General features: G+C 40.1%; 1 protein-coding gene across 4 annotated transcripts in view; it reads right to left on the reverse strand.

Moving 5' to 3' along the window:
• COASY (Coenzyme A synthase) overlaps positions 1 to 19729 on the reverse strand; it is a 639852-nt gene that overhangs the window by 430286 nt on the left and 189837 nt on the right. For all 4 annotated transcript variants that reach the window (XM_077459443.1, XM_077459444.1, XM_077459445.1 and 1 more), the window contains one exon: positions 18570 to 18784. In XM_077459443.1, coding sequence (XP_077315569.1) covers positions 18570 to 18784 — 215 coding nt within the window. The remainder of the gene's footprint in view (positions 1 to 18569; positions 18785 to 19729) is intronic.

The raw sequence follows: 19729 nt of genomic DNA on the forward strand, positions 1-19729 counted from the left end.
TGTTTCAAGGGGGATTGGAATGGGTCGTAGGGGAAGATTTGTCCAGTTAGTGTAGTGTAGTGTTCTCCAAGTTTTGACCGTGGCTTGTATGGTAGGTGAGCATAAAGATAATAGTGGAGGTGCTAAACAGCCAGGTGGATAGATTAGTACCAGGTGTCATTGTGTTCTCTATAGCTCCCCACAGGGTGTTGGTGTGTGTTAAACCATTCTTTCGTTTGGGATATGATGGTAGCAATATAGTAATCCTTAATATCTATGTGTCCCATGCCACCTACTGATCTGTGTTTGATGAGCTTTGTGTGATTGCATCGTGGTTTCTTGTCTTGCCAGAGGAAGCGTGTTAATGCAGATTGTAGTGAATTAAGATAAGTAAGCGGTACTGGTATAGGCAGTGTACGAAAGACATATAACAGTTTAGGTAACGCCATCATCTTGAAAGCAGCTAGACGACCTGCCCAAGAAAATTCATGTTTTGATATCTTTTCCATGTCTTGAAGTAGCGTTTGTTTGATGTCAGGATAGTTACGGGAAAAGAGTAGTTTCGTAAATCTAGTAATATGTTTACCCAGATAGGGTAAACCAGTGTCAGTCCAAGAGTGGGAACAAATTTCTAAGAAGGTTACCAGTGGTCGCATCCAAACCCATGTCTAGAATAACGGATTTATGTTCATTCACTTTATAATATGATAAATCACTAAACCTTTTCAATAATGATTGTACCGAAGCCAGGGAAGAAAGGGGATCCGAGATCATCAATATGACGTCATCAGCAAATAAATTAATTTTGTGTTCTATTTGGCCAATGGTGAATCCTTTTATGTTGCAATGTGTTTTAATGTGTTCGGCCAGGGGTTCCATCATTAAGTTAAAAACTAGTGGCGATAAGGGGCACCCTTGGCGTGTGCCATTAGTGATCTGAAAGGGTTTAGATAACATTTCAGAGGTATATACTTGGGCAGAAGGTGACGAGTATAGAGCTAAAATTGCAGAGAGTATCGTATCTTGGAATCCAAACTTAAGTAGGGTTGCTTTCATATATTCCCAATGTACTCTATCGAACGCCTTCTCTGCATCTAAAGACAGAAGCAGAGAAGGCGTTCTAGTGAGCTCAGCATGGTGTACCACATTAATTATTCTACGGGTAGCATCAAAGGCTTGTCTCCCCTTAGTAAATCCGGATTGGTCTCTATGTATTAAATGGGGCATTAAGTCTATCAGTCTGTTTGCTATAAGTTTGGCGTAGATCTTGGTGTCTACATTTAGAAGAGAGATTGGCCTAAAATTCTGTGGATGCGACGGGTCCTTCCCTGGCTTCGGCAATGTAATAATTAGAGCAGATAACATTTCTGGAGGTAGAGAGGAGGAGGAGGCAGTGTCGTTGCATACTCTGGAAAAGTAGGGACTGAGGAGCGAGCTAAATTTTTTATAGTATTCACCAGTGAGACCATCTGGGCCTGGAGATTTGTTGGATGGCAGGGCAGAAATGGTGTTAATAATTTCCTGTGGTGTGAATGGAGCATTCAGTGACTGAAGTTGATCACTTGAGAGTCTGGGAAGTTTTATTTCTTGGAGAAAGGAGTCTATGTCCTGAGGAGAGGGTTGTGTGGTATTGGGGTCTGATTTTAAATTATAGAGGGATTCATAGTAGTGGCTGAATGCGTCTGCGATAGCAGAGGGATCTATTACTTTTTTGTTCGTGGTGGGGTGAAATAAAAAAGGAATTTTAGTCTTGGAGTAATGACCTTTAATTCTGGTAGCCATGGCTCGACCAGCTTTGTTACTAGTAGAATAATGTACAGCTCTAAAGTAAGTATGTGCTTTTTGGTAATTGTCAAGTAGGTGAGCTCGTAATTCTTGTCTAAGGTGATCTAGTTTAAGTTTAGTGGAGGGGTTAGGATTGGATTGATTTTGGTTTTCCAGGAGTTTAATGTCTGAAGTAAGCGTGTCTAAGCGCTGTGATCTCCTCCTCCTCTCTTTGGCTCCCAATTGTATAAGTACTCCTCTTATGAACGCTTTATGAGCGTTCCAAAGTGTGAAATTATCATTAACAGATTCTTCATTGAGGGAGAAGTACTCCTCCAGTGCTTGTTTGAGGTGGTCTGAATATTGTGGGGAGTTAAGAAGTGAGGCATTAGCTCTCCAGATCCGAGTTTTGGATGTGGTCGGAGAGTCCCCCACAGTTATCATAACCGGTGCATGGTCGGACCATGTAATGGTAGAAATCTCTGAAGCAGATATACGGGGTAAAGTCCATTTGTCCACCAAAAAGTAGTCTATGCGTGTGTAAGAATTATGGCGTGGAGAAAAGTAGGAATAGTCTCTTTCCGTAGTGTGATGACATCTCCAAACGTCATAGAGATCATTTTTCCTTATGAAGGGTCCCATTTGGGAGGCAGGTCTAGTGGTGTGAGAGGTATCGATGGTGATGTCCGGGACTATGTTGAAGTCCCCACAAATTATGAGTTGGCCACGTTTAAAATTATTTATTTTCTTCAGAAGCTTGGAGAGAAAGTTAATTTGCTTTTTGTTGGGAGCATATAGGGCCACAATAGTATATCTGACGTTGTTTAAAGAGCAATCTATTGCAAGATATCTGCCATTGGGGTCAACTAGGCTATCGTGTAGTGAAAAGGAGAGTGTGTTTTTAATTGCTATTAGAACTCCATTTCTTTTTTCAGGCCCCGAGGCTCGAAAAATATTGGGGAAGTGTCTATTGGTACATGGGGGTTCTGCAGTGATTTTAAAGTGTGTCTCTTGAACGCAGAGGACATCACAGTGAGAAGATATTGCAGTTTTCCACAGAGACGACCTCTTGGCTGGGTGATTAAGACCCTTAACATTGAGAGATAAGAATTTAGGCATTCTGTGCAATGGTGAGGGAGGGTCGTGAGAGGTGTAGTAGTACTCACAGTTGACGGCTTATCAGGTATTGTCGGTGTAGAAGTTGCGAAGACGATGGATCCACTGGTCGGTTGATGGAGCAGGTGCGGAAGTCAGTAAAGGTCTGAGGGTTGTGCTCTCCAAGGAAAGGACGGGTGGGGGAAAAAGCGGACAGTTAATATACACAAGCTGAAACAACAATAAAAGGGAGATAAAAACAATGGAAGGGAGGTGCGATGGTGAGGGGAAGAAAGGTAGCGCTCGGTAGTAAGGTGGTAGGACTACCTAGCAATCTGTGGGGGTAGTGTTCGTGAACAATCTGCAACGAGCAGGCACTGGAACGGAGGTTACAGTGGATTTCTGAACAGTGATACCACTAATCTCATGTGCATTGGCTGGAGCGGATCCTAGGATCAGAAGAGCCATGGAGTTGGGTTGCAGTATGATGCTGCTGTATTGGCATTATTGGTTCAGGGACAATGCCCCATTCACGGAGAAGCTGTATACCTTCTTCAACTGTATGGATGCTGTATTTCTTTCCATTTCTGTTGATCAGGAGTTTGGTGGGGTAGCCCCATTGATATGGAATCTTGTGGTTATTTAGTGGCTTAGTAATGGTGTGTAGTTGACGCCGTTGCTGACGCGTGTACTGGGATATATCTGCAAAGAATTGCAGTTTATGGTATGGTGGAGGAAGATGTTCCATTCTCCTGGTTTTGGCTAGAAGCATATCTTTGGTGTGGAAGAAATGTATTCTCATGAGGGTATCTCGTGGGACCTCCACAGATAAGTGATGTGGTTTCGGAAGTCGGTGAATACGATCGATGACCGTTTCAATTGGGGGTAGCTCAGGCAGAATTGAGGAAATCATTTTTCTAGCATAGGATTGTAGATCTGAGGGTAAGATTGTTTCGGGTATCCCCCTGATTTTTATATTGTTGCGCCTCGAGCGGTCTTCGAAGTCCGCCATTTTGGCGCGAACCCATTGTTGTTCTTCTCTGGTGTGTTCGTGAGCATCGACTAAATCATTAACTGTGACAGCCATTGTGCTCATCTGCTGTTCAAGAACATTTACTTTGCTGCTCACAGTGACCATTTCAGATTTGAATGCTGTGACTAGAGAGGTGATATCAGAATGTAAGGAGCTGTGTAGAGAGATCAGCATGTCTTAACATGGTGTCTATCACAGGCTGATTAGCAGTGGGGAAGGCCGCAATAGGGGAGGATGCTGGTGTCTGTGTGAGGAGACTGTCCAGAGTAGGCCTTACCTCCAGAGCTGGAGTAGTAGTAGTTTCTAGTCTCATTCGTGACTTAGCTGGGCTGTTGGATGCTGACTGGGGTCCCTGGGATGATGTGGAGTTCACATCTTCGTCTTGTGCCTGCGTGTTCAGGACGTCCGCATCAGGCAGATCAGTATAGGCCCGTTCGTAGTGCTGTGAGGTATCGCGGGCGCCATTTTGAGAGCTCCCGGAGAAGAAATCCGTCAATTTCTTCGGATGTCGGTACTCTTTTCGTTTCCGTGATGTTCCGTTCTGGTTCCCGAACGTGTGGGGATCCGGTTGGTTCATTTTTTAGCGGTCGGATTAGCAGTATACGGCCGTTATCATCCGTTCAGTGCAGGAGCTGAGGATTCAGGCTTCCATTCAGCTCGGCAGTTGGCCACGCCCCCCCCTGGAGAGAGTTCTTGATCTGGCCAACTATTGTGAAGGGTGTTTTCTTCACCAGGGAAAGAATTCTTCGGTCATCCACCACAGTTGTTTTCGGTGGTCTTCCTGGTCTTTTGGTGTTGCTCAGCTCACCGGTGCGTTCTTTTTAAGAATGTTCCAAACAATTGATTTGGATACACCTAATGTTTTTGCTATCTCTGAGTTTGTTTTGTTTTTTCAGCCTAATGATGGCTTGCTTCACGGATAGTGACAGCTCTTTGGATTGCATATTGAGAGTTGACAGCAGCAGATTCCAAATGCAAATAGCACACTTGAAATTAACTCTGGACCTTTTATCTGCTCCTTGTAAATGGGATAATGAGGGAACAACACACACCTGGCCATGGAACAGCTGAGCAGCCAATTGTCCCATTACTTTTGGTCCCTTAAAAAGTGTGAGGCACATATATAAACTAAATTAAAGCTGAAAGTCTGCAGTTAAAGAGCATCTTGTTTGTTTCATTTCGAATCCATTATGGTGGTGTATAGAGCCAAAAAGATTAGAATTGTGTCGATGTCCCAATATTTATGGCCCTGACTGTATATGCCTACAGAGACATTGCGGATTGAAACTACAACTGGTTTGCCCCATATGCCGGAGCAAGGCGTATTGGCCAAAAATTCCAAGCTATTGAACAGTTATCTCCTGTGGACACTCAAGCCCACTGTAGCCAGCCTCAAATCAACTAGAGAGACTGAGACTGGCATCAGTAATTTTCCAAATTCCTGAAAAGTTAGAATATCAATATTTTTGCTCAGCAACACCCTGGAACCTGAGCCTTCTGGCAATGCAATGTCTGGATCTTCAAGTTCCAGGCACAGGAACCTCTACCAAGACCTGGAGTAGGGAACATGCTTTGACCTTAACACAGCTTCCTCCTGTAGAAATATATTGAAGGAACCCCTGGAATTGACTGCATGCTGAGCAAAGATTATTGAGGTATTGAGTATTAGGCATGTGCATTCGTTTTCGTCCAAATGCATTTTCATCCGAATTTTGGGTATTTTCGTTATCGTTTTAACAAACAATAACAAATGTGCAGAATCTGAAAACTGAAAGATTCGACACCAACAAATGCTTTATTTTTTTTGCGACAACAGTTCGATATAGATAGGAGATTCCAAATGACACTGACAATGGCAATCTGCCCAGCGAACCTGTGGTCGAATATGTATAACCTTAGCTCTATTAGTCCAAGATTATTCTACATGGAGAGAAAAGATTCGATAGAGACAATATCAAAAAAGGTGGAATGTGCCTAACCTAATTAGTCCAAGATTATTCGACAGAGAAAAGATTTGACGAAGCAGGCGCCGCGAGTGGACATTTATGGTCAAATGCTCTGCCCATAGGCTATAGAAGAATTCTAATGTTGGTTGACAAGTAATAATTAATAAATATTACTAGTGTCATACATTAGAATTCTACTATAGCTTGTAGGCGGAAGATTCGACCGGAAATGTACGATTGCGGCGTCGTACAGTTTAGCTGCTGAGTCGAATCTTCTGAGAACATTCGAAAAACACCATAAGCCCTTAACCACTTGCTTACTGGGCACTTAAACCCCCCTCAGTCCCAGACCAATTTTCAGCTTTCAGCGCTGATGCACTTTGAATGACAATTGCGCGGGCATACAACACTGTACCCAAATGAAATTTTTATCATTTTTTTCCCACAAATAGAGCTTTCTTTTGGTGGTATTTAATTACAGCTGAGTTTTATTTTTTGCTAAACAAACAAAAAAAGATGCAAAAAAAAAAAAATCATGTTTAATAGTTTGTTATAAAATTTAGCAAACAGGTCATTTTTCTCCTTCATTGAAGTGCGCTGATGAGGCGGCACTGATAGGCTGCATTGGTGGGCACTGATAGGCTGCACTGATAGGCTGCACTGGTGGGCACTGATAGGCATAGTTAAGGCGGCACTAATAGGCACAGATAAGGCGGCACTGATGGGCAAAGATGGGCACAGATAAGGTGGCACGGATGGGTGGCACGGATGGGTGGCACGGATGGGTGGCACGGATGGGTGGGACTGATGGGCACTGATAGGTGGCTCTGATAGGTGACACTGCTGGGCAGCACTGATGGGCACTGGTAGATGACACTGATATGTGGCACTGGGGTGCAGCACCTTTTTTGAGGCAGATTGTGGGCACTGCTGGGTGGCACTGTGGGCACTGCTGGGTGGCACTGTGGGCACTGCTGGGTGGCACTAACATTTTATTAATGTTGGTGGGCAGGTGGGCACTGGCAGGGGGCAGGTGGGCACTAGCAGGGCTGGCCATGATCGGGACTGATGTCCCGATCACGGCCGCCGGTGATCGGCTCTTTTTTTTCTCCTCGCGCTGTCAGCGCGAGGAGGAATAATAGCCTTTTACCGGCTCCTTTGTTTCACATGATCAGCTGTCATTGGCTGACAGCTGATCACGTGATAAGGGGTCAGGATCGACCCCTTGCTCGGATCGGTGATCAGGCGAGTCTCACGGACTCGCCGATCACAGAGCGCGCGGGGCGCGCCCCTCAGGGGGCGCGCAGGCCGCTCATGCACGGGACGACGTCAATAGACGTAGTCCCGGAAAAGTAGGTCCGCGCTAATGCCGTCATTTGGCAATAGCGCGGATCCCAAGTGGTTAATGACAGACTCGACCTTAATTATCTCGGAGGAATGCATTGTTTAACGAAACAAAACAAATAAAAATGAATTTCGGGAGTAACTAAATATATATATATATGTGCACATGTCTATTGAGTATTGAGGTGTCTTTATTAAGCTCAGCACTGGGGCTATACACTTTTTGAACACTCCGGAGCTGTGTCCAACCCCTAAGGAAAACTCCCAAAAAAAAAATGGCTTTTCATTGCAATTACAGAAATCTTTGATGAGCCTGGAAACAAACTGCCACGCGAAGATGTGCATTTACAGGCAATTATGGACCCTGAAATCTACCTCTTGCAGACAGGTCATCACTGAACAGTCTAGCCTATCTGGACCAGAAGGATGTCCAGCGACTTGAGATCTTAAGATAGACCTCATGTCCCTATTTGACATTGGAACTGCTACCATTTGATTGTCTCACAATGAGCCCATAACTTCTGCTCCAAGAGCAAATGCAAGGCAAACGACTGACGACTCTGTGACAGACAGTCCCAAGGGGTGCACTTAACCTACCAGGTTCCTGCTGGCTAAAGATGAAATAAACCACCTCAGAGCCTACCCTAAGATTTTCTGGCCTGAGATACTCTCAATACACAGTAGCCTTAGATGCCTCCCTCACCCAAGTGGAGAAAGCTTACAGCATCAGGTATTCCCAGGCAGTCTCCCATCTATATACTAACCAGGCTTGATCTTGCTTAGGCTTCAATCAAACAAGATCAGGCATGATCAAGTTGATGCAGCCGCAGTCTGACGAAAAATGAATGCGACAGGAAACACTGCACTGCCAAGCACTACAGTGGCTCCGATGCACCGACACCACTGTCCATTGGGAGATATGGACACCACCAAATCCCTGAACCTGAAAGCGGTGCCTCTGCCTCCCCCGGCTACCTCTCTTTTCCGGAACTATTTTACTGGTATAACAGGTAAATAACGCATCGACTATATTAGCCAAACCAATACACAGTCCTCCAATGATGCAGGCCTAAAACAATGTTGGTTTACCTCTATGCAACCCTTCTATATGCCAGTACCTAGGTATGCAAACAAGCAGGTCTATAAGTATTCTTGCCATTCATGCATTTAGGTATGCAGTACATGGTCAATAAGCACACATGCATGTACCCCCAGACAAACAAGCCCATATGCATGTAGCCCCAGGCCAATAAGCCCATATGCATGTAGCACATATGTATACAGCTTAAGCAGGCCATACACCTATAGATTATCTGCAGATTTTCTATGGTTAGATGGAAAAAGTGCAACAGATTTCTCCATGCATGTTAAACTGTGTGGATGGAGGAATCTCCCACTGGGCCAAGCTTCAGTATCTTGCTAGTTGGCTCCGCTGGCTCTCAACCTAAACAATGCCTGCACCCAGAATGTTCAGGTATTGTGAGAGCCAGTGGGGCCGACTAGAAAGATATGGAAGCTTGGGCCAGTGGGAGATTCTTCCATCCACACAGTTCAGTGTAGATGGAGGAACCTGTTCCACTTTTTCCATCTGACCATAGAAAATATGCAGATAATCTATAAGTGTATGGCCAGTCTTAATGTAAATAAACATACCTATGCAGTACAAATGAAAACATGCTAGCATGTGTTTAATATGCATCTACGGAAGCATATGTTTATGCAAGCATGTGCTTATGCAACTATGCATGTAGGCAAGATATGAAAGCATGCGTCTCTGTAAACACACATTCATTCACAAACAAGCATTTACGCAATAAGCAAGCATGCGTTGAGGAAACTGGTTTATGTAACATTAAGCAACACGTATCTATGAAGACAAGTATAAACATGCATCTTTATGCAACCCTGTATCCTTATCCAACCATGTATCCTTATGTGACCATGTATATTTAAGCAAACATTTATAAACATGCATCCTTATGCGATCACATAAAACCATATATACAAACATGTCTGAACATGCATCTTTGCAATCACGTATCTTCATGCAAACATGTATAACTATGTATATTTAAGCAAACATGCATCTTCATGCAACCGTGTATCATATATAACCATGTATATTTTTGCAAACATGAACATGCATCTTTGTGCAACTATGCATCCTTGTGCAACCATGATCATGCATCTTTATGCAAACATGTATAGCCATGTATATTTATGCAAATATGTAAAAACATGCATCTTTAGCAAACATGCGTTCTAGCAATGTGCGTTTTAGCTAGTTTGCAAGCATGCAACTGCTTTAACTGCAGTTGGCCCCACACTAGTCTGCAGGATTTAGCCAAGTACATATGCACTATACTGGAAATACAACTCCTTAAAATGCACCCATGCTCATGTTTTTCCAAACGTGTATATTTACACATGCATTTAAAGAGGGAGTCCACCTAAAAAAAAAAAAAATGAAAAGTCAGCAAATACTGCAGATGCTGACTTAATAAACTCGACACTCCCCACGAAGACCATATAAAATAAAAATTGGGCCAAAAATAGCGTAATTCCGTAAAATCTATTTATTAAAAAGGTTATCAAACTCACATTTCAGCAGTTGATACAAGTGCTTATCACATAAAGATGGGAGCAGTGGAGTCCTCCCGACGCGTTTCGTCTCCACAGACGATGTCCAAGGAGACAAAACGCATCGGGAGGACTCCACTGCTGCCATCTTTATGTGATAAGCGCTTGTATCAACTGCTGAAATGTGAGTTTGATAACCTTTTTAATAAATTGATTGATTTTACGGAATTATGCTATTTTTGGCCCCATTTTTATTTTATATGGTCTTCGTGGAGAGTGTGACCTGTTCTGTGATTGGTCGGTACTGATTTCGTGCACAGCCTGGCTTTGGAAACGATTTCTGTTGTTGAAGCTCAAGTTCCAAACGTGGGTAGCCCTGAATGCCTCAGTCGTTTCAGACTAAAGCAAAAATTTACCCCTTTGAGCGTACGCTCACTTGGGTCCAAGAGAGTCGGTAAGCCTGCACCTGCACAGGGTGGTGGTATCGGCACCAGGGTGTTTATATCTAATATTCCGACAGATTGGAAGACATCTAGTTGGTTCCACTAAATGGGACTGATCATCTTTTCTTTTCACTAAGAGACATTTTTTCTTATATCTTTATATATGTTCACATTGGAAATTGTTTAAAACTAACGTATAAATTGTTTCACAACTGTCACTGTATACACATGGTATAATATATTTATCACGTATGTGATACCTCATATAACATGTTGTTTTCACTTTAGCGCAACACTTCTTATTTACAGCATTGGACAATACACCCCTAACACATTTATTTGTAAATATCAATGAAATTGTCTCATCATCCACATACACTTGAATGTACAATGACAGAGAGATCTCTATAGTTACCCAAAATACTAAATACTTCAAATGTTTGTATATAAGTTATCTTTTGTTATTAAAAAAAAAAATATTTGCCCTACAGTAAGCCTATATAATTCATTAAAATTTACTAAGATAGTTTGTATGCAAAATCTCAATGAACTCTCGAAAAAAGTTAATAAGGCCTAAAAAAAATATCTTATTTTAAAAACAATTACTTTTAGTAAGTAATGATACTTTTTTAAATATATATTTTTCTCATCAGTGAACACAGTGAACCCTCTTCCAAGTATCTGGAAAATTTAACACAAAAATATATTGTGCTTTGATCCACAAAAGTGAAAAATGTCATGGTATGTCTGACCAGTCTGTAACTTGATCTTTATTTCTCTGTTGGTAATACACTCCTCACATGTCACCTACTCTTCAGAGAATCATCTGTTACTGACAGTCTTAGCTACCATGCTTTGTACCCCCTACACTGTACAATTAGGTAACAATCTTGTTTCTCGTTTTCAAGATGTTTAACTTTACCACTTTTTAAAACATATTTTGTTTGTACATCTGCGAAAAATCATGTACACTTTATTATAGGACTTTCCTGAATATAATAATGAAAAAAATTGTTTAGAAGACAATCTTGTGAAACTCACAGATTGGATCCTGCCCATGATCTGCGATCGGCCATTTCCCTGAGAAAACTCCTCCCCCAACCAAAGTCTTTACTTTTACCAAAAATACTCATTTACAAAAACTTTTAACAATAGTTATTTTTAAAAAAATTTTTAGATTGAACAAAAAACGTATATATTTTAATATTTTCTCTAGGTAGCTAAGTAAATTAGAACAATCTACTACTTTTAATTTAATACCCAAATCCAAGTTTGGAATTTTTTGTAAAAATTGCTCAATCCTTAACTTATTATTTCCTGCAACCAAATCTGTAGAATTTTTGTAAAACAATAAACATGTTTTTTTGCATTAGCTCAATTTCATACAGTTCTTTCCACAATCTTAATCAATAGTATTTCTCTAAAAACTTTGTTCTACCCCTTTGTATGCGTTTTAGAATGACCACGTATAACAACACATTTTCTGTTGTTCAGGGCTTAAATATTCATAAACATTTACATGCAGAATTAAAATTAGTTTCCTTATTAAAAAAACGTATTTGCTCTCTGGCATTAATTACCTTACTACTGCATGTATTCCAGTATTCCATACATATGTAATGTATTAATACTTCTGAGCCTAGAGAAGACACCAGACCTTTTCCTTTTTCTCTATAAGAGATGAATAATGTCCTTTTAACTTTGTTGTTCCTTGACACTTTTTCTTTTGCTGTTGCTTGAATTGTGTGCTGTAGTGTTTTGCCTGTTGATCCATTTGCCTTTGTGCTTGGACCTTCCATCTTCAAACATCAAAATCCGACTTTCATATTAGCTCACCCAAAGTGTACATTTGCCTCTGTACCTACAATGGTGACTTTTTCAAATAACGTGAAGTCTTTGTTCCTATTTCAACACTTTTTTCTTCTTGGGATACAACCCAATATTTTCTTATGTGAGACTTCTCAACTTCTTAGGAACTAACCTTGGCAGATATCTTCACGTACTTAACTAAATTAAGTCTTCACAAAGTCCTGGATTTTCCAAAAATAACTTGAAGTATACCTTCCAACTGGCCTTGTCAATCAAGTTCGTAGGCTGTATGTTTTTATTTTTTTTTCGTACAAAGTTACAAACTTTGGGTAGAGGTGAGTAAACAGAGAAAAAACTCACCCCTGACATTTACTAGACCGCTGTCCACATCTGATGCAAACGCCTCCTTCTAGGTTCTTTGATAGTTTTTTCTCTAGACTTGATCAATCATTAAAGAGGAAGTAAACCTTGATGAGTTTACTTCCTGTTTCATTCCCTGCAAAGGTAAAGCATAATGGACTACTATGCATCGCATAGTAGTCCATTATGTGTCACTTACCTGACACAGGAGCCAGAGATGTCACCGCTGTCCCCTGTAGTCCGGCGCATCCATCTTCTCGGTGGGTCTCGCTGCTCCGCCGCTGTCATTTGGCGAAGCTGCGATGACGTCACTCCCGCGCATGTGCACGGGAGCCACCACGCGCGGCATATTTGCCGTTGACGGTGCCACGCTCAGTGCGCCTGCGCCGTAGACAGCAGTGCCTGTCTTTTGGCAAATATCTCCAAAACAATGTAGGTTTAGGAGATATTTCTTGGACCTACAGGTAAGCCTTAATCTAGGCTTACCCGTAGGTCAAAATGTGTTGTAAGGGTTTGCCATTGAAAGAAAGGTGTAGACAGGTCTAAACTACATACTCTACATATTCTAGTAAAATACATATTACTCTAGTATTCTACTATACTCACAGGGGCGTTTCAGGATGAATTAGCAAAGTCTTTGTATAAACGTGTCAGTCAATGTCCTCTCTCCTAGAGGATGTGTGTAGAGGAGATTTGTATGTCTTTATCCAAGGCCGCATTTCCAACTTACTTTTAAGAATCAGTTTCTTAGTAGAATACTTCCATAAAGGTTGTTTATTGTTTAGAAAGATAAGCAAAGACAAGACTGACATCTGGTAACATATGGCATGGTGATGGCTTTAGAGTGAGAGACTTCTGATGTTACATTCTCCAAAGTGTAGCGTTCCTTCTCTTCACACCTCTCTTCCATGACTCATAATCCTACTCCATTCTTATATTGTTTCATAATGTTATGTCAGCATATCCTAATAACACTCATATTTGCATATATACCCAATATGGTTCAGTCTAAAGATAAGTAGCTTAACTCCACCCATTTGTCCTGACATAGTAACTAAAAAATAGAAGTACCTACTCCGCAAAACCACTCCTCTATGTACTCTGTGTACTCTGTGTTCTGTGACCTTCAGAGACCATCACTTTTTACCATCCATATAACTTGCATATATTTTCAGAAACTTTATCACTTAAAATATTAATTAATTCAAAAACGTCTAAGAGTTCCATTAGATTTTAGTTAGAGGTATCAGAGTAAAGGGGGCTGAATACAAATGTGCGGCACAATTTTCAGATATTTATGTGTAAAATATTTTGAAAACAATTTATAATTTTCCCTCCACTTCACAATTATGTGCCACTTTGTGTTGGTCCATCACAAAAAAAAAAAAAAACACATCAAAATACATTTAAGTTTTTGGTTGTAACATGCATGAAAAAAGGTGGAAAATTTCAAGGGGTAGGAATACTTTCAAGGAGATATATATATATATATATATACATATACATACACACACACACACACACACACACACACACACACACATATATAGATATAAGAAAAAGGTTTAATTATTCTTTGAATATTTATATGTATATAGTTCACTATAAATCAACTGTACACGGGAGGCCGCGCTTATGGAGCAGGTCACAGTCAAACAGGGATATATGTGAATGCCTATGTCTCCCCCTGACTCTATTGATAATGTGTTACTAGTTGCAGTTTTTATGAGGTATAGCAATGTAGAAAATACATATATAAAAGTTGGATCTATTTATATTAATCACTATGAGGTTGCTGCCTCCCTAAGAACACAATCTGAAACCCAGGTTATGTTTAAAAATTGAATAGTAATGATGGGCTAATGGCGCTACCTCAAACCTTCTGTTACCTATTATCTTCCCTATAGGCTCTGTGAGACCCAATTTGTGCTTACTATGATGTCCCAATTGTTTAGTGTTTATGTCCAACTAATTCTTTCTGTTAACCCAAATTCAACCATGTGCCACTACAAATCAATTATATTGCTTACCCTAAAAAAAGGTGACACGTACAGTTATTCACTAGCGTGATCAAACCCTCAATCAGAATCCCAAAGGGATAAAAAATAAATAAATTAAACCCTAAAACACCCAAAACCACATATAAAATCCAAAAATTCCAAACAATATACAAAGTATTTTTGTGATAGTAATTTTTGTGATACCAAAAATATCAGTATACTACACAGCAAACAACCGCACTTAGTGTACAAAACCCCTAATCGGGGAAAGATTACACCTATAATCGCACTGCGTTTGTGCAGTTCCTGTGCAATTACTGACACTGTGCACAATTTATATTTCCACTATAATACCCCGTGGGTGAAAAAATATTACAATAAAGGAACAAAGACCACAAAGACCATGAAAAATACAAAAATAAAAAATAATAAAAATAAAAATGAATAAATGTGCGGGGTGATTCCTAATCCCCTTGCAAATGTGAAAAATACAAAAACCTGGAAAAAATGTAAATAAAATCCAAAAAATATCAATAGGTATATATATATATATATATAAGGTCCACAAAGAGTCTCTTATCATGTATTTTCAACCATGCGATTATTCTTTTTCAAATAACAGGAAGGTGACTTTTGTGATTAGGCCTGCTTATTGGTGACTTCCGTGCTCGTTCCCCCTCAAGGGTCCCCACTCACCGAATCCACGCACCCCCTAGGGGGTATATTGCCTGTAATCTGTGCTCCACTAGGTTGAGGATTCTTCTAATTAGCTCTGTCTTCAGCTGGTCTTCCCCAGGGTTTATTGGAAATGATGAGAGAAGGAGGCTTTGTTATCCACCAATGGGTCCTCAAGAAAGAAAAAATCTACTCATGGTGTAGTATTCTCAATAACTGACCACTTGAGAGAAAGGGAAACGGGCTACAAAAAAGTTCTTCAAAAAGGCTTGCACAGAGTAATAGCTTCTGAAAAGATTTATATACCTTATTGATATGTATATAGCAGAGGACTAATGATCACTCAAAATATGCTTTATTACAAAAATGTTATATAATTACAAAAAAGAGAGAGCTTTCGCATATGCTAAAAAATTATTTTACAGCGCTTAGTGCAAAAAAATTTTTTTTACAAAAATGTCCCTTTAAGTCAAAAGTGCGATCTACAGCAATTGCACTATGAGCCTGTAAATTTAGTATATATGTATGTACCAATAATGCATCTCAAAAGAGTATACCAAAAAGTGGCAAAAAATAAAATAAACTAAAAGCCAGAAAATCTGAAAAATATTAAAAATAAAAAAAATAAAAAATAAAAAATAAAAATGTATCTTAAAAACAGCGGTATAATCCTTTTTAGTGCAAACCAGCGCTATACACAGTTACATGGAGCCTAAGTCCCCAATTCTCTAGGGGGTCCCGTTTTTGCAGGCTTCCCATACACTGGATGCAAAGCTACTTATCTTCATTAAGCAGTCATCCTCCTATGGACGGAGGTTTAAAAGAAATTTTAGCACCAGCCCGGTTCGCTCATCCACAAGGGTAATCCCCTAATCGAACGGCGTGCGCTCCAGCTGCGCTCCACCGGGTCAGGCGCACCGGAAGTGACGTGGTGTACGTAATGACGCTGTACGCGTTTCGTCATAGACGTCCTCAGCAGCGATCACCATCTGCTTAATGAAGATAAGTAGCTTTGCATCCAGTGTATGGGAAGCCTGCAAAAACGGGACCCCCTAGAGAATTGGGGACTTAGGCTCCATGTAACTGTGTATAGCGCTGGTTTGCACTAAAAAGGATTATACCGCTGTTTTTAAGATACATTTTTATTTTTTATTTTTTTTATTTTTAATATTTTTCAGATTTTCTGGCTTTTAGTTTATTTTATTTTTTGCCACTTTTTGGTATACTCTTTTGAGATGCATTATTGGTACATACATATATACTAAATTTACAGGCTCATAGTGCAATTGCTGTAGATCGCACTTTTGACTTAAAGGGACATTTTTGTAAAAAAGTTTTTTTTGCACTAAGCGCTGTAAAATAATTTTTTAGCATATGCGAAAGCTCTCTCTTTTTTGTAATTATATAACATTTTTGTAATAAAGCATATTTTGAGTGATCATTAGTCCTCTGCTATATACATATCAATAAGGTATATAAATCTTTTCAGAAGCTATTACTCTGTGCAAGCCTTTTTGAAGAACTTTTTTGTAGCCCGTTTCCCTTTCTCTCAAGTGGTCAGTTATTGAGAATACTACACCAGGAGTAGATTTTTTCTTTCTTGAGGACCCATTGGTGGATAACAAAGCCTCCTTCTCTCATCATTTCCAATAAACCCTGGGGAAGACCAGCTGAAGACAGAGCTAATTAGAAGAATCCTCAACCTAGTGGAGCACAGATTACAGGCAATATACCCCCTAGGGGGTGCGTGGATTCGGTGAGTGGGGACCCTTGAGGGGGAACGAGCACGGAAGTCACCAATAAGCAGGCCTAATCACAAAAGTCACCTTCCTGTTATTTGAAAAAGAATAATCGCATGGTTGAAAATACATGATAAGAGACTCTTTGTGGACCTTATATATATATATATATATATACCTATTGATATTTTTTGGATTTTATTTACATTTTTTCCAGGTTTTTGTATTTTTCACATTTGCAAGGGGATTAGGAATCACCCCGCACATTTATTCATTTTTATTTTTATTATTTTTTATTTTTGTATTTTTCATGGTCTTGGTGGTCTTTGTTCCTTTATTGTAATATTTTTTCACCCACGGGGTATTATAGTGGAAATATAAATTGTGCACAGTGTCAGTAATTGCACAGGAACTGCACAAACGCAGTGCGATTATAGGTGTAATCTTTCCCCGATTAGGGGTTTTGTACACTAAGTGCGGTTGTTTGCTGTGTAGTATACTGATATTTTTGGTATCACAAAAACTACTATCACAAAAATACTTTGTATATTGTTTGGAATTTTTGGATTTTATATGTGGTTTTGGGTGTTTTAGGGTTTAATTTATTTATTTTTTATCCCTTTGGGATTCTGATTGAGGGTTTGATCACGCTAGTGAATAACTGTACGTGTCACCTTTTTTTAGGGTAAGCAATATAATTGATTTGTAGTGGCACATGGTTGAATTTGGGTTAACAGAAAGAATTAGTTGGACATAAACACTAAACAATTGGGACATCATAGTAAGCACAAATTGGGTCTCACAGAGCCTATAGGGAAGATAATAGGTAACAGAAGGTTTGAGGTAGCGCCATTAGCCCATCATTACTATTCAATATAGTTCACTATAGTTCACAAAAAATAGTGCCAGGAATGAAAAATGCAGGAAAAAACAAACAAAACAGCGCTGGTTACCCCTCAAGTCATACATACCAGGACCTTCAAGTCTGGTATGGATTTTAAGGGGAACCCCATGCCAGAATCCATACCCTACACTTATCTTACACTTTTTTCTGCATTTTTCATTGCGGTCACGAGCGGGCCGGGAAGTCAGTTGACAACTGAGTCATCGGTTGTTAAGGACACAGTGGCCAGGTTCCAGGAGTGGTCCTTAACCAGCTATTCATCACACAGAATACGAATCGGTCGATCCGTATTGTCCCTGAAAATTTGGAATGCGTTAGATAAATATACAAAACAAAATTAAATTAATTTCAACTAAATGTGTTACTATTTCATTTGGAGATTCAGATATATCCGAATCCCTGAATAACCAAAAATTTGTCAGAATTTATGGACCGAAACAAAGTGCACGTCTAGACTAAACAGCTCTGGAGAGAGAACGCATGGGGCACTCGCCAAAAGGGAGTGGCCCGGAGAGCCAGCTGGGGGACCCCAAATAAGGAGGATCGGGGGCTACTCTGTGAAAAATCACTGCACAGAGCAGGTTAGTATGTCATGTTTATTATTTTGGCTAAAATCTAATCTCCTTTGGTCTTGGGGCTTTAGATAATTTTACAGACAGCTCTTTGCTTTCACCTTTGCATGCACATTAATGCATGATATTTTCCAGAATTATGAAATACCCAATCATTCTTTAATTTAGTCATATTTTTATAAGAGGTTTCCAGAGCCTTGCCTGGCTCCTGAATTTTACATAGTAAGGCAATTTAAATAACGAAACTAAAATAATAAATTTCCTAAACAAAAATGTACAGTAAAACAAGATAGATAATCTGTCATAAAGAAATATGCAAGGTTTACATTTTCTAGACGCCTCTTGTTCACAGAGAGTCCTCCCTTACGAGTCTCTTCACTGACCACAATACATTTCAGATCTGGATCAGTTATTGAAGGGCCATAAGGATCGGATATAGGCACTATGTTGTATATAAGAGAGGGCTTCACATCGACCAGGAACTGAGACAGTTTATTAACTCTCTTCTCATAAGGCTCAATCAACTCCTTCAGGATCTTATCTGGAAAATTAAAAAACGGCAGTTAAACCTGAACTGTATTTGAATTTTACAAAAACATCCTTGATCCCTAATTGCCCAGGCAAATTTTAGCAGCATGCGTCAGTTAACTAAGCAATAATTCTATTACTAATTTGCGCACACACACACACACACACACACACACACACACACACACACACGCTTTTTTAAACCAAGAATAAAGTTTATTAAGCATATTAAAAGAATATACAAATACAAAGTGCAACTGGCACCATTCAAAATGATAAAGCATTGACATAACTGTGCGGAGTATAAACTGTAAAAGGTCTAGTTACCGATACTGATTGTACCCAGATGGGGGGGGGGGGTGTAAGTAAATAACCTTGCATAGTAAAGCAAGAAAGCAAACACTAAAAGGTAAGGGTGAGAGTGTGTGACATGGGATGCATCGAGTTCCGCAGATTAAATAGTGCATGTGTAGGAAGTTCTCCAGCCACCTGTCCCATATTTTGTTGTATTTAGTTGGGCAGCCTGTGTGTGAATACCATACTTTTTTGTAGGGGAGAATAGCATTAATGGCCCTAATGCATTGCTGAATAGTAGGGGGTGACTCTTTGATCCAAGACTGGCTATTTGCATTCTGGCCAAGAACAAGGACTGCAAAAATATATTTAAATAGTTTTTCCTCTTCAGAGATGGAGAGGAGGCCTAGTATACACTGGCGGGGGCATAGAGTCAGGGGGGAACCCATGCGGTTATGAAGGAATGTAACCACCTGCAACCAGTTGCCCTGGAGGGAGGGTCAGGACGATCTCAGGTCATAGAATGTTCCCCCAGTGTCTCCACAGGCCAGGCTGTAACCCAGTTTGTATTTGGAAGGGCAAATCTGTGTAAGGTAGGATCTGTGGAGAATGTAGAGTTGCGTAAGGTAATCTGACAATTTACACATATAAGAGGCCAATACCT

The sequence above is a fragment of the Lithobates pipiens genome, unplaced genomic scaffold, assembly GCF_037356315.1.
Source record: "Lithobates pipiens isolate NorthernLeopardFrog02 unplaced genomic scaffold, aLitPip1_a1.2 Scaffold_28, whole genome shotgun sequence".
Lineage (NCBI taxonomy): Eukaryota > Metazoa > Chordata > Amphibia > Anura > Ranidae > Lithobates > Lithobates pipiens.